At 35.4% G+C, this 16,061-nt stretch overlaps 4 protein-coding genes across 4 annotated transcripts; all 4 read left to right on the top strand.

The window, feature by feature from the left end:
- The first annotated feature begins 130 nt into the window (after positions 1–130).
- Positions 131–2,865, top strand: LOC116403200 (G-type lectin S-receptor-like serine/threonine-protein kinase LECRK3). The gene has a single exon (XM_031883777.1). It carries the CDS (start codon positions 204–206, stop codon positions 2,625–2,627), a length of 2,424 nt encoding a protein of 807 aa, XP_031739637.1. The 5' UTR covers positions 131–203; the 3' UTR covers positions 2,628–2,865.
- Positions 2,866–3,304: 439 nt separating this feature from the next.
- LOC101213918 (G-type lectin S-receptor-like serine/threonine-protein kinase LECRK3) lies at positions 3,305–6,157 on the top strand. Its single transcript, XM_031883761.1, has one exon. It carries the CDS (start codon positions 3,371–3,373, stop codon positions 5,930–5,932), a length of 2,562 nt encoding a protein of 853 aa, XP_031739621.1. The 5' UTR covers positions 3,305–3,370; the 3' UTR covers positions 5,933–6,157.
- Positions 6,158–6,845: 688 nt separating this feature from the next.
- On the top strand, positions 6,846–9,516 carry LOC105435365 (G-type lectin S-receptor-like serine/threonine-protein kinase LECRK3). Its single transcript, XM_031883818.1, has one exon. It carries the CDS (start codon positions 6,864–6,866, stop codon positions 9,315–9,317), a length of 2,454 nt encoding a protein of 817 aa, XP_031739678.1. The 5' UTR covers positions 6,846–6,863; the 3' UTR covers positions 9,318–9,516.
- Positions 9,517–13,128: 3,612 nt separating this feature from the next.
- Positions 13,129–15,877, top strand: LOC105435236 (G-type lectin S-receptor-like serine/threonine-protein kinase LECRK3). Its single transcript, XM_031883656.1, has one exon. It carries the CDS (start codon positions 13,206–13,208, stop codon positions 15,660–15,662), a length of 2,457 nt encoding a protein of 818 aa, XP_031739516.1. The 5' UTR covers positions 13,129–13,205; the 3' UTR covers positions 15,663–15,877.
- The last annotated feature ends 184 nt before the right edge of the window (positions 15,878–16,061 follow it).

Genomic DNA, 16,061 nt, shown 5'->3' with positions numbered 1-16,061 from the left:
TTTTTTTTGCTATTTTTGTATTTTTTTAAAAAACAGTTGTAAGACGTAGTAAAAGTCTCAAAAGTGACGTTGGAAAGAGAAAGTTAAGTAAATCTCACCACATTGCCAACCTGAGATTTCATTGAGAAATCCATCTTTGTTATAAATGGAATCATCATCTTGCATTGCAGAAAGCTATAGGATATCAGCTTCTTTGTCTTGTTATGGCTTTCCCCTCTTTCTTTCTTCTTCTTCTTCTTCCTTTGTTTTCTTTACCCTCCTTTTCATTTTCCCAGCCATACAAAAATATAACTCTAGGCTCATCTCTCATTGCATCTCCACGCAACCACACCAATCATTCTTACTGGTCCTCCCCTTCTGGCGACTTCGCTTTCGGTTTCTTAGACACTGGAACTAATGGCTTTCTACTTGCTATTTGGTTCAACAAAATCCCTGAAAACACCATCGTCTGGTCCGCTAATCCCAACCATTTAGTCCCCTCTGGATCCATTCTCCAACTCACCACTCATGGTCAGCTGGTGCTTAATGACTCAGCAGCCAACCAAATATGGGCCGCAAATTTCCAAACTGAAAACACAACGGTTTCCCATGCTGCCATGCTTGACACCGGCAACTTCATCCTTGCCGCTGCTAACAACAATTCCCAAGTAGTTCTATGGCAGTCCTTTGATGAACCCACTGATACTATTTTACCATCACAGGTTATGAAACCGGACACCATTCTCATTGCTCGCTTTTCAAAAACAAATTACTCAGACGGAAGATTTCATTTGAGGATGGAATCTGATGGGAATCTCGTGCTGTATACAAGAATTGTTCCTCTGGGTTCTCAAGGGAATCCTTATTGGTCAAGTAACACCGTGGGTTCTGGGTTTAACCTTGTTTTTGATTTGTCTGGCTCCATTTATGTCTCTGCAAAAAATGGAACTGCTTTAACCTATTTAACCTCAAAAAATCCTTCCTCAAATCAACACAATTTCTACCATCGAGCCATTTTTGAGTACGATGGTGTTTTCAGGCAATACATTTACTCCAAGAGTGATGAGGCTTGGAAGAGTGTTTCAGATTTCATTCCTTTGAATATTTGTGCGAGTATAAATAATGGGTTAGGAAGTGGAGTTTGTGGGTATAATAGTTATTGTGTAACAGGGGAAGATCAGAGACCAATTTGCAAATGCCCACAAGGGTATTACATGGTTGATCCAAATGATGAGATGCAAGGTTGCAGACCAAGTTTTATTCCTCAAATATGCTCACTTGCTGAAGCAAATTCATTCGATTTTTTTTCTATTGAGAGATCAGATTGGACTGATTCTGATTATGAAGGTTACTCAGGAACAAATGAGGATTGGTGCAGAAGGGCTTGTTTGGATGATTGTTTCTGTGCTGCGGTCGTTTTCGAAACCGGAAATTGTTGGAAGAAGAAGTTTCCTCTTTCATTTGGTAGAGTTAATCCTGATTTTAGAGGTAAAGCTTTGATCAAAATTAGAAGGGATAACTCTACTTTGATAGATGATAATCTTGTTAAGAGAGGAAAGGACAAAACTTTGTTAATAATTGGATTAGTCCTGTTGGGTAGTTCTGGATTTCTAATCTTCATTTCATTGCTGGCTGTTCTAATTGTTTACCGTATAAAGAAAAAGAGATCCGAAGGTGTTATGGGAAAGGTAGCAGCCTCCATAGGTGTGAATGTAAGAGCTTTCAGCTATGAAGAACTAAACAAAGCCACAAATGGATTTACAGAGAAGTTGGGCAGTGGTGCTTTTGCCACTGTTTATAAAGGGATTCTTGATGATGATGATTGTCTGGACAAGGACAACAAATTGGTAGCTGTTAAGAAGTTGGAGATTGAAGTGAAAGAAGGAGAGCAAGAATTTAAAGCCGAGGTGAGCGCGATTGCTCGAACAAACCACAAGAATTTGGTTCGACTGCTCGGTTTCTGCAACGAACATCTACACAGACTGATAGTGTATGAGTTTATGCCTAATGGGTGTCTTGCAGATTTTCTTTTTGGGCCATCCCAATTAAATTGGTACGAGAGAATTCAACTAGCTAGAGAAACAGCTAGAGGGCTTTGTTATTTACATGAAGAATGCAAAACTCAGATTATTCATTGTGATATTAAGCCTCAAAACATCCTTTTAGATGAGTCATTGAGGGCAAGAATATCAGACTTCGGTTTGGCGAAACTTTTGAAGGAAAATCAAACTCGAACCACGACTGCAATAAGAGGAACTAAAGGGTATGTGGCTCCAGAATGGTTTAGATCAAACCTTCCCATTACAGTGAAAGTTGATGTTTATAGCTTTGGGATCGTGTTGTTGGAGATTATAAGTTGTAGAAGAAGTTTTGAGTTGGAAGTTGAGGATGAAAATGAGATGGTGTTGGCTGATTGGGCTTATGATTGCTTCAAAGAGAGGAGAGTTGATATGTTAGTAAGAAAAGATGATGATGAAGCAAAGGGTGATATGAAAACAGTGGAGAAATTGGTTATGATTGCAATTTGGTGCATTCAAGAGGAACCATCTTTGAGGCCTTCCATGAAGAAAGTTCTACAAATGCTTGAGGGAGTTGTTGAAGTTTCAATCCCTCCTGATCCATCTTCATTTATCAGCACAATTCAGTAACACATCCGAATTTTCTTACATGAATAAATTTTAGTAATATGAATCACTCTCCATAAGTGTAATTTTTAGTTTTGTTGGTGTATTTGTATTTGTATTTGTATGAACAGCTAAAGTTTTGAGATGTATTTTATTTATGCAATCACAATCATTATAAATAATTTCAATAATTCAATTCCATCACTTAATGTATTTCCTCAAGTGATATATGAAGTTGTTTTATTAGGTGAGGTGGCCACAATACTCGAGAGTAGTATTTTTTTTTTTTACGATATAATGGAATTATAATCAATTGTGCCATATTAGATATTGAATCTAATATTTTCATATTCTAAAGGTTTAAGATCAAAAACCCACAATCGGACTATTGTTGTTAAAAATAATAATGGGTGTCTTATGTAAGCTTAGATGTACAACTATCTCTAAAGTTTGAAAGTGTCTAATGGAACATTAAATTTATAGATAAATGAATGTATGAATTGACTCCAAATTTCAAGTCTTTCAATCAAATACTCTAAACTTTTCAAAGTCTCTCATTTCTTCATTTTTTTTCTTTCTAGGCAATTAATTTTCAACCAGAGGGATCAACCCTTGTCCTTTGAATTTATTTCCACTCACAATTCAATGAACAACGACAACTTTCTCCACTTTTATTCATGAGCTAATACGTGTGAGTAATTCTAAGGTAGTTTTTGAACAATTTCACTAGAAATATCACAGAAATAACCAAATGTAATTTTTTATATATGCACAGTATGACCAAGTCAAAACAAAAGTGTCAAAGAAAAATGGTTAGAAAAGAATTAATGCTTTCCTTTTTCATATTGCATACAAATACCATACTTGGACTTTCATCCCACCACTCTCTTATCCTTATGGCTTCTCATCAGAATGCATTCTCCTTCTTCTTCCTTTTTCTTTTTCTCTTTTTACCATCCTTTTCAGTTTCTGCTCAGCCATATAAAAATGTAACTCTAGGCTCAACTCTCACTGCACTCAACAACAACAATGACTCCTATTGGTCCTCCCTTTCTGGTGACTTTGCTTTTGGGTTCCTACAATTTGAAAGCAAAGGCTTTTTGTTAGCCATTTGGTTCAACAAAATACCTCAACAAACCATTGTTTGGTCAGCCAAACCAAGTGCTTTGGTACCTGCAGGATCCACAGTTCAACTTACCAACACTCAACTTGTTCTCAAAGACCCTGCAGGCAAACAGATATGGAGTAGTAATGATAATAATAATGTGGGACTTGGATCAGTTTCTTATGCTGCCATACTTGATACTGGCAATTTCATTCTTACTGCCACCGATTCCCAAGTTTTGTGGCAAAGCTTTGATCATCCTACTGATACAATTTTACCATCACAGACTTTGAATTCAAATCTTGTTTCTTCTTATTCAAAAACCAACTACACTGAAGGAAGATTTCTTTTCTCAATGGGAACTGATGGAAATCTTGTTTCATCTTACCCCAGAATCGTCCCTATGCGTTGGTCTCCCTTAATTTATTGGGAAAGTGAAACATCAGGCTCTGGCTTCAATCTTGTTTTCAATCTCTCTGGCTCCATTTATATCTCTGCACCAAATGGAAGCGTAGTTAAAAATTTGTCCTCCAATACACCTTCAACTGACGATTTCTACCATCGAGCTATTTTGGAATACGATGGAGTTTTCAGGCAATACGTGTATCCAAAGACTGCTAAGATTACAGGCAATGCCACTCCTTCTCCTTGGCCCAAGGATTGGAGTCAGGTCTCAGATTCCATTCCTCCAAATATGTGTTTGCCAATAACCAATGGCTTAGGAAGTGGAGCATGTGGGTACAATAGCTATTGTAGAATTGGGGATGATCAAAGACCAACTTGCCATTGTCCTCAAGGCTATGATTTACTTGATCCAAATGATGAAATTCAAGGTTGTAAACCAATTTTCACTCCTCAAAGCTGTGATGATGAAGAAACTGATGCCTTTGAATTCTTTTCAATTGAAAATTCAGATTGGCCTGATGCTGATTATGAGGCTTTCTATGGTGTAAATGAGGATTGGTGTAGAAGAGTTTGTTTGGATGATTGTTATTGTTCTGCGGTTGTTTTTAGAGGGACGCATTGTTGGAAGAAGAAATTTCCTCTCTCATTTGGAAGAATTGATCTGGAGTTTAAAGGTAAAGCTTTGATTAAAGTTAGGAAACAGAACTCAACCTCCATAATTGTTAATCAAGCCTACAAGAAAGTGAAGGACAAGACTTTGGTCCTTGTTGGGTCAATTTTCTTAGGGACTTGTGGATTTCTGATTGCTACTCTTCTGATTGCTTACCAATTCAATATAAAGAGAACAGAGCTACTCATTGAGAAAAACTTGCCAGTACTCCAAGGTATGAACTTGAGAATTTTCAGCTATGAAGAGCTTCACAAAGCCACAAGTGGATTCACAGAAAAATTGGGAAGTGGTGCTTTTGCTACAGTTTATAAAGGGGTTATTGATGATTGTATGGACAAGGAGATTAAAAACTTGGTAGCTGTTAAAAAATTGGAGAATATGGTGAAAGAAGGAGACCAAGAATTCAAAGCTGAAGTGAGTGCTATTGCTCGAACAAACCACAAGAATTTGGTTCAATTACTTGGTTTTTGTAACGAAGAACCACACAGAATGTTGGTGTATGAATACATGAACAAGGGTTCATTAGCGGATTATCTTTTTGGATGTACAAAAAAACCAAATTGGTATGAGAGAATTGAAGTGATTTTAGGAACAGCAAGAGGGCTATGCTATCTACACGAAGAATGTGAGATACAGATCATTCATTGTGATATTAAGCCTCAAAACATCCTATTAGATGACTCTTTGGTTGCAAGAATATCAGACTTTGGATTGGCCAAACTTCTGAAGGAAAACCAAACTAGAACCATGACTGGAATCAGAGGAACCAAAGGGTATGTGGCTCCAGAGTGGTTCAGAAATCTTGCCATAACAACAAAGGTAGATGTTTATAGTTTTGGGATTGTGTTGTTGGAGATTATCAGTTGCAGAAAGAGTTTGGAGGTAGAGGGAGAAGATGAGTTAGTGGTGTTGGCAGATTTGGCTTATGATTGGTTCCAAGAGAGGAAATTAGAGATGTTGGTGAGGAATGATGAGGAAGCGAAAGAAGACATGAAAAGAGTGGAGAAGTTTGTTAAGATTGCAATTTGGTGCGTTCAAGAAGAGCCATCATTTAGACCATCCATGAAGAAAGTGGTGCAAATGCTTGAAGGTGCTGTTGAAGTTTCCACTCCACCCCACCCATATTCATTTATCACTGCAATTCATTAACATAATTGTTAGGAATTTCCATGGATGTGTCGAGTCTGGGGCCACCAACTACGGAGATGTTGCTATTTCTGTTGCAATATCGCACCTTGAAAAATCAAGACTCACTTGTCAAGTTGTATCCATATGTATTGCAATTTTAACCATAAACTTTACAACATGTTGAAAACTTATAATAGTTCTTGTTCCAAATATCATAAAGAAAAAGAAGCATTTTTATGCCTTCAAGGAATTACCAAATATACATTCAACATAGAATTAGCAAAATTATAGTTGGTTGGAATCCATGAAACTACTCTGAAAATTTACAAAGATTTCTACCATTTTCCCCATAAAAAAGTGAGGATTAAATTAAGGAAAATCGCTACACTTATTGAAGTTTAAGATCTAATTTGTTGAAAAGAAAATTTTAGTCAAATTTAATCCAAATTTGTTAAGTTTTTAGAGATGAAAGTTAATTTTTTTCCAACTACATTTAATAAATTTTTATTCAAATTTAAGATAAGTGGATGAGGAACCGAATTTATATAGTCGTTAAAAATAATAATGGGTGTCTTATTCAAGCTGATACTGACAAATATCTTCAAAGTTTAAAAGTGTCAAATGGTACATTTAATCTATAGATAAACGAATGCATCAATTGACTCCAACTTCTGAACGTCTCATTTCTTCCTTTTCTTTCTTCTTTCTGGGCAATTAAGTCTTAAGTTGACTAGAAATTTCTAGTTTTTAAACTCGGCTACTTTTCTTCTCCAAAATCATCTTTCCTCTCAATTAAATGTTATTGATACATAAGTAATAAATTTATATGATTTTGATATGTATGACGTCCCAACAAAAACCAACTTGGAAAGTGAAAAGAAATTTATATACCAACTGTTATCTCAGTATCAACGCCATTCATCTTCACAAAAGCCTTACCTTTCTTCAGCTTATGGCTTTTAAAATCACACCATCTTACTTCCTCTTTCCCCCATTTCTTCATTCTCTTCTTCTTCTTCTTCTTCTTTTACCAACTTGTTCCTTTTCTCAGCTTTATAAAAATGTAACTCTGGGCTCATCTCTCACAGCAACTCAACTAAATGATCACCACAACTATTGGGTCTCCCAATCTGGTGATTTTGCTTTTGGGTTTCTACCCTTGGGAAGTCAAGGTTTCTTGTTGGCCATTTGGTTCTACAAAATTGATGAAAAAACTGTGGTTTGGTCAGCTAATCGTGATAAATTGGTTTCTAAAGGGTCCACAGTTCAATTTACTAGTGCCGGCCAACTTGTGCTTAATGATCCTGGAGGCAACCAAATATGGACGGCCACTGCAAGTTCCTCTGGAAATACTAATAGATCCGTTTCTTATGCTGCGATGCTTGACAGTGGAAACTTTGTTTTGGCTGCGACTGATTCTGAAATTTTGTGGCAAAGCTTTGATGTGCCTACTGATACAATTTTACCATCACAAACTTTGAATATGGGTGGAGCTCTTGTTGCTCGTTATTCAGAAACTAATTGTAAGAGTGGAAGGTTTCAACTTTTGATGCAAACTGATGGGGATCTTGTGCTTTTCCCCCATCCTCTTGAAAAAACAAACATATCTTACTGGGCAAGTAACACTACTCGCTCTGGCTTTCAGCTTGTGTTCAGCCTTGCTGGTTCCATTTATGTGATTGCAAAGAATAATACCATTCTCACAACTGTGGTACCCAATACCCTTTCACCACAAAATTATTACCTCCGGGCGATTCTTGAGCACGATGCTGTTTTTAGATTGTATGTTTATCCGAAAGTGACAAGTAATTCAACAATGCCTAAAGCTTGGACTCAAGTATCAGACCCTGTAAACATCTGTATTATGGTCAGTAATGGTACAGGAAGTGGAGTTTGTGGATTTAATAGCTATTGTAAGCTTGGAGATGATCGAAGGCCATTTTGCTCTTGTCCACAAGGCTACGTCTTAATTGATCCAAATGATGAGATCAAGGGTTGTAAACCCAACTTTGTTGCTCAGAGTTGCGATCAATCCTTTCTTGAAACTGATGACTTCGAATTTGTTGCTATGGAAAATACGAATTGGCCTCACGGGGATTACGCCAATTTCAACCCAGTAAGTGAGGACTGGTGTAAAAACGAATGTTTGAATGATTGTTTTTGTGCGCTTGCTACTTTCAGAAATGGTGAGTGTTGGAAGAAGAGATATCCTTTAGTTTATGGACGCGTGGATCCTGCTGTTGCTGGCGAAAATTCTCTTCTCAAAGTCAGGAAACTAAACTCTACTTCCAAACTTAACGATCAAGTTCAGAATCAAAGGAACAAAACAACAATCATTGTATCAGTTCTAGTAGGAAGCTCTATTTTCCTAAACTTTCTCTTATTCCTTCTCACTTTATTCATTTGTTACCATTTCAGGAAAAGGAAATCGGATGTGGTTGAAAAAGACCCTTCCATTTTAGGTGTACTGAATATCAGGATCTTTAGCTACGAAGAGCTCAACAATGCCACAGGTGGATTCATCCAACACTTGGGGCGTGGCTCTTTTGCTACTGTTTATAAAGGGATTATTGACTCTGACAACAACAATAACTTGGTAGCTATTAAAAAGTTCGATAATGTGGTTCCAGATGGAGAACAAGAATTTAAGGCTGAAGTGATTGCTATTGCTCGAACAAACCACAAGAACTTAGTTCGATTGCTTGGCTTTTGCAACGAAGGAGAACACAGAATGATGGTGTATGAGTTCATGCCTAATGGGTCTCTTGCAGATTTCCTTTTTGGGACTTCGAAACCAAATTGGCATAGCAGAATTCGAATTATTTTAGAGACGGCCAGAGGACTATGTTATCTACACGAAGGGTGTAGTACTCAAACCATTCATTGTGATATTAAGCCTCAGAACATCCTTCTGGACGAGTCGTTTTCCGCAAGGATTGCAGACTTGGGGTTGGCCAAACTTTTGAAAAAAGATGGAGCTCGGACCACCCCAATGACAATGACAATGACAAATGGAGAAAGCAAAGGATATGTAGCTCCAGAGTGGTTCAGAGGCCTCCCCATCACAGTAAAGGTGGATGTTTATAGTTTTGGGGTAGTGTTGTTGGAGACTATATGTTGTAGAAGGAGTTTGGAGGAGAAAGAAGAGAATGAAAAACAAAAGGTGTTGAGAGATTGGGGTTATGAGTGCTTGAAAGAGATGAAAGTGGAGATGTTGGTAGAGAAAGATGAAGAAGCAAAGATGGAGTTGAAAAAAGTGAAGAAGTTTGTGATGATAGCAATATGGTGCATTCAAGAGGAACCATCTCTAAGGCCAAGCATGAAGAAAGTGTTACAGATGATGGAGGGTGGCATTGAAGTTTCCTTTCCTCCTCATCCATCTTCCTTCATTAGTTCAATTTCTTAGAACTTCCTTTTCAGTTGTTTACTCTTTTTATTCTCTTCTTGAAAATCAAAATGATAAAAAACTAGGATTGTTTAGATTTTATAGTGTGATCCAATGAAACTAATTTGAAAGTAGAGGAGATGTTTGTCCCATACAATTAATTATGAACATGAAGTGTGTGAGTCTAACTAATAAAAAGCATTAAATGTTAGTCTTATTATAAGCTCTCTGCGACGTAAGTCTTAACATCCTATATTATCCTAGAAATTGTTTAAAATGCTTGTCACATCATCTCACCTTGTTAATTTTCAGTATTAAATTGAAATATAAAATTTTATCTAAAAGGTGAAGATCTGAAGAGAAATTGAAGTGATAGACTAGGTAATTTATACCACAAATTTAAAAGGTTGTATCAACTGACCTGTAGTTGTATTCTCTCCTTTGAAAGTTGATGTTATGGCCTACGACCTACCTTTCATATTGTAAAAATAAAATAAAAAAATTAAATTAATGAACTAACAATTTCATGGGGAATTGACAAAAATGGGATAGATAAAGACTTCTATGATTGATTGTAAAAAAGGTGACATATAGGACAAATTGGAGGTGAAATGACGAAAATACCCTCATTTAATTTCAATTCACATTTGCTCTTCTCTTCTTTTCCAACCTCTCTCTCTCTTCAATGTCATTCATCTGAAGGAAAAAAACAGAATTTCGAAGACAACCTTCTTCTCCTCTCCTCGTAGATTACGTAAAGGGGAAAAAAAAAATCCTTCTGTTGCAGTCTCATAGATTACGTAAAGAAAAAAGAAAAACTCATTTGTTGCATTTCTCCTTCTCATAGATTATGTAAAGGAAAAAGAAAAAAGAAAAACCCATTTGCAATTCTTCTCCTCTCTCAAAAGTTTGTCAACTTTCCGCTTTACTTCGATGTCGTTCATCATCTACTCCGGCGAACATCTCACGCATTGTGGTTTGTTTTAATTTTTTTAAATCCGAATATGAATTGTGTTGTGTTATATGTATATATATTTGCATCTTAAATGTATAAATCAAATATTATTTTTTATTGTTTCAAGTTGATTTAGGGTTGATTTAAGGTTGTTTTAGAGATGTTTCAAAGGATGTTAGCAATTTGTTATTATTATTATTATATCTCGCAAACATCAGGTAGACATCTCGCAAACATCTCGCAGACATCTTGCAGGTTCTTAAATTGAAATCGAAATGGATGGAAGTGGAGAAGCGTTCACCGGAGTTGAAGTCAAAACTAAAACAGAGACCCGTGTAGAAGAAATGGAGATGTTCGGTGAAAAAGTTGAAATCAGAAAATATAGTGGAGAGTCGTGGAGAAGAAATGGATGGAAGTGGAGAAGAAATGGACGGAAGAGAAAAACGTTCACCGGAGGCGGGAGAGAGTTGAAGGGGGTAACTGCAGAGGCGGGAGAGTTCAAATGCGGGAGGTTTACGTTTTTTTTTTTTTTTGAACGGCCTTCTCTGTCTTTGGGTTGAAGAAAAGAGGAAGGAAATTAAATGAGGGTATTTTCGTCATTTCACCTTCAATTTGTCCTAAATGTCAACTTTTTTACAATCAATCCTAAAAGTCTTTATCTACCCCAATTTCATCTATTTAAATCTTTGAAAAGTGAATGACTTAATTTATTTCATACATTACCGGGTTATTTGAAGAAAAATAGGTGTTCTAAAAAAAAAATTGAAAAAAATGGATGTTTTCAAAACTATTCCAATAAAAGTGGGATGTATTTGTGATTTTGATGTTTTTTATTTTTATTTTTTTATCTTTATAACTTTTGATATTGTATAGATTCAATTTCTAACTTTGTAATTTTTAATATTATATAGATTCAATTTTCAAATGTTTCATTTTGTTACAAATTTTTTTTAGTAATTTTAAATTCATGAAAATTTAAAATTATTTATTATTAAAAATAAAGGTAATAGGAGATGAAATGATAAATTTAAGTATACGGTGTAAATCAATAATAAACGAATGATATGTATATGTGTGTGATTGAAGAATAAAAAGTAAATAATTTTATTTAATTTTATGAAAATAATTTTACAAAAAAATTATTTGTGCGTGGATTTTGTTATTTTAAACTTTTAATATTGTAAGCTTAGAACAAAGGCCGTAACATTGTACCATTTTATAACTTCAAAATGCCTTTGTAACATTATACCATTTTACAACTTCAAAATTTTGCTTATAAAGTATACAAAATCGAATTTAAAAACATCTATATATATATATTGATAGATACATAGGTACTACAATAAAAAAAATAGTAATAATAATAAATTCGATATTTTGATATATGTTAAAAAAATTCTTATTTCTAAATTTTCATAATTGGATTAATCTCAACTTTCAATTACGATATTTCTAGTTTTTTTTATCCTACTCAATGTCCTGATTTGCTTCAAGATTTCAATTAAAACAAATGATGGAAAGTCGAGAGGAGATGTGAGAGATTTCAAGTTCTCAAGAAAAAGAAAAAGATCAATTTTAAATTTGAGTTTATTTGATTCAAGTATTTTAATTATATTTTTATGTTGACATCCTGGATTGATGGAATAAATTAGTTAATTGATTTTTGGTTATTTATCAATTTAATCAATACTATAAATCTAGGGTCTAATAATCTAAATATCAAAAGTCACGTGGTTCAAAAGTTAGCGAAATTCTAACCACATGGACAAAAATAATTTTTTTTCAAAGTTTAAGAACCGAAACAGACAATTTTAAAAGTTTAAGGACCAAAATAGTATTTTTAACTCAAAAGTTAATGATTAAATTGATACATTTTGGAGGTGTTTAGTTAGCAATAAAAACACATAGTTTAGTTGGTAATAATTATAGAGAAATAATTCGAAAGTTGACACGAATAAACAGGCAAAAAATGTGAATTAACGTGAATAATGAGATAATAAACTTCTTAGATTATAAGGTTTTTTATCCACCCAACCCGACTCTCCAAAATTATTCGAGTTTCCAAATAGCTCCCTAGTGTGTTAGTAGTAATATTGGATAGAGTAGATGGATAAAAAGATGCATATAGTGTATAAGTGAAAACAACAATGTTGAATATAAATATAAAGTCTTTGGTGTGAAACAAATTTAAGTATTTCTTATTTTGTCAAACTCAACATTTAAAGGAACTGTTGGCTATACATATTCCAAGTCATTGTTATTCAATAGAAAGAAAAATGAATTTCCAACACATCTCTTTTGGGCTTCATCTTTCTTTCTCAAACCTCTACTCAACAACTACTCTTTATAAAACTGCACAATTTTTCTAATATTATTGCGTGAGAAATAAGTCGGAAAGATACTATGTATTTGGACTCTTTACCACACCTATCTGTAGCTTATGGCTTTTGAAATCGCATCATCTTGTTTTACCAACTTGTTCATTTTCTCAGCTTTATAAATTTGTAACTCTGGGTTCATCTGTCACAGCAACTCATGAGTTTGGGCCTCCCAGTCTGGTGATTTTGCTTTTATGTCTTTCTGCCCTTAGGAACTAATGGTTTTTTGTTGGCCATTTGGTTGCACAAAATTTATAAGAAAAATATGTTGAGGAAATGAGCCATCTTATAAATAACTCAACACTTGTAAAGATGCTAAAGTAATTTCTCATGCGCGTAGACATATTCATTATTCTCACGTTAACCGATCCAAGTTGACCATAAATTTCAAGTCCTTAAAGTCGGCTACTTGTCTTTTCCAAAATCATCTTTCCTCTCAATTTAATATGTTTGATAAATAAATAATAAGTTTATATTATTTTGATATTTAAAACCCATTTAAAACTAACTTGGAAACAACTTTTATATCAGTTATCATGCCATTCATCTTCAAAAAGGCCTTCCCTTTCTTAGCTTATGGCTTCTAAAATCACATCATCTTACTTCCTCTTTCCCCCATATCTTCAATCTCTTCTTCTTCTTCTTCTTCTTGTTTTACCAACTTGTTCCTTTTCTCAGCTGTATAAAAATGTAACCCTGGGTTCATCTCTCACAGCTACTCAACTAAATGATCACCACCACTGTTGGGTCTCCCAATCTGGTGATTTTGCTTTTGGGTTTCTACCCTTGGGAACTAATACTTTTTTGTTGGCCATTTGGTTCGACAAAATTGATGACAAAACTGTGCTTTGGTCAGCTAATCGTGATAATTTGGCACCTAAAGGTTCCACATTTCAATTTACTAGTGGCGGTCAACTTGTGCTTAATGATCCTGGAGGCAATCAAATATGGACGGCAACTGCAAGTTCCTCTGGAAATACTAATCGATCTGTTTCCTATGCTGCGATGCTTGATAGTGGAAACTTTGTGTTGGCTGCGACTGATTCTGAAATTTTGTGGCAAAGCTTTGATGTGCCTACTGATACAATTTTACCATCACAAACTTTGAATATTGGTGGAGCCCTTGTTGCTCGATATTCAGAAACCAATTACAAGAGTGGAAGGTTTCAACTTTTGATGCAAACTGATGGGAATCTTGTGCTTTCTCCCAATGCATTCCCTTTTGAAACAACAAACATAGCTTACTGGGAAAGTAACACTACGGGCTCTGGCTTCCAGCTTCTGTTCAACCTTACTGGTTCCATTTCTGTGATTGCAGAGAATAATACCATTCTCACAACTGTGGTACCCAATACCCTTTCACCAAAAAATTATTACCTCCGGGCAATTCTTGAGCACGATGCTGTTTTTAGATTGTATGTTTATCCGAAAGCCACAAGTAATTCAACAATGCCTAAAGCTTGGACTCAAGTATCAGACCCTGTAAACATCTGTATTATGGTCAGTGATGGTACAGGAAGTGGAGTTTGTGGATTTAACAGCTATTGTCAGCTTGGTGATGATCGAAGGCCATTTTGCTCTTGTCCACAAGGCTACGTCTTAATTGATCCAAATGATGAGATCAAGGGTTGTAAACCCAACTTTGTTGCTCAGAGTTGCAATCCCTTTCTTGAAACTGATGACTTCGAATTTGTTGCAATGGATGAAACGAATTGGCCTCAAGGTTCTTACGCCAGTTTCAGCCCAGTAAGTGGGGAATGGTGTAGAAACGAATGTTTGAATGATTGTTTTTGTACGCTTGCCGCTTTCAGAAATGGCGAGTGTTTTAAGAAGAGATATCCTTTAGTTTTTGGACGCATGGATCCTGAGGCTGCTGGCATAACATCTTATCTCAAAGTCAGGAAACTAAATTCTACTGCCAAACTTAATGATCTAATTCAGAATCGAAGGAACAAAACTACAATCATTGTATCAGTTCTATTAGGAAGCTCTGTTTTTCTAAACTTCATCTTATTCCTTCTCACTTTATTCATTTGTTACCATTTCAGGAAAAGGAAATCGGATGTGGTTGAGGAAGACCCTTTCATTTTAGGTGTGAATCTCAGGATCTTTAGCTACGAAGAGCTCAACAATGCCACAGGTGGATTCATCCAACACTTGGGGCGTGGCTCTTTTGCTACTGTTTATAAAGGGATTATTGACTCTGACAACAACAATAACTTGGTAGCTATTAAAAAGTTCGATAATGTGGTTCCAGATGGAGAACAAGAATTTAAGGCTGAAGTGATTGCTATTGCTCGAACAAACCACAAGAACTTAGTTCGATTGCTTGGCTTTTGCAACGAAGGAGAACACAGAATGATGGTGTATGAGTTCATGCCTAATGGGTCTCTTGCAGATTTCCTTTTTGGGACTTCGAAACCAAATTGGCACAGCAGAATTCAAATTATTTTAGAGACGGCCAGAGGACTATGTTATCTACACGAAGGGTGTAGTACTCAAACCATTCATTGTGATATTAAGCCTCAGAACATCCTTCTGGACGAGTCGTTTTCCGCAAGGATTGCAGACTTGGGGTTGGCCAAACTTTTGAAAAATGATGGAGCTCGGACCACCCCAATGACAATGACAATGACAAATGGAGAAAGCAAAGGATATGTAGCTCCAGAGTGGTTCAGAGGCCTCCCCATCACAGTAAAGGTGGATGTTTATAGTTTTGGGGTAGTGTTGTTGGAGACGATATGTTGTAGAAGGAGTTTGGAGGAAAAAGAAGAGGATGAAAAACAAAAGGTGTTGAGAGATTGGGGTTATGAGTGCTTGAAAGAGATGAAAGTGGAGATGTTGGTAGAGAAAGATGAAGAAGCAAAGATGGAGTTGAAAAGAGTGAAGAAGTTTGTGATGATAGCAATATGGTGCATTCAAGAGGAACCATCTCTAAGGCCAAGCATGAAGAAAGTGTTACAGATGATGGAAGGTGCCATTGAAGTTTCCTTTCCTCCTCATCCATCTTCCTTCATTAGTTCAATCTCTTAGTACTTCCTTTTCAGTTGTTTACTTCTATTATTTTCTTCTTCAAAATCAAAATGATCAAAACTAGGATTCTTTTTAGTTTTGTAGTGTGATCCAATGAAATTAATTTGAAAGTTTAGAACATGTTCGAAATTAGTTTATATCAATTTGTACCACAAATTTCAAAGGTTGTATGAGCTAATATTTATTTTTATTAATGACCTTTGAAACTTGATCGATGTTATGGCGTACGACCGAAAAAGAAAAATATTATTAACTAAAAATTTCGTCGATTTAAATTTTGATAAGTGAATGCCTTAATTTATATCTTCCATTATTTTTTGTCAATAATAACATTGTGAGAGTTAAAAAATTTCTACTCAAATTTGCAAAACGAGAATCCTTATGAATAACAAAAGATGG

The sequence above is a fragment of the Cucumis sativus genome, chromosome 4 (genome assembly GCF_000004075.3).
Source record: "Cucumis sativus cultivar 9930 chromosome 4, Cucumber_9930_V3, whole genome shotgun sequence".
NCBI lineage: Eukaryota > Viridiplantae > Streptophyta > Magnoliopsida > Cucurbitales > Cucurbitaceae > Cucumis > Cucumis sativus.
Note: the sequence above shows the minus strand (reverse complement) of the source record. Positions and strands in the feature narration are given on the sequence as shown.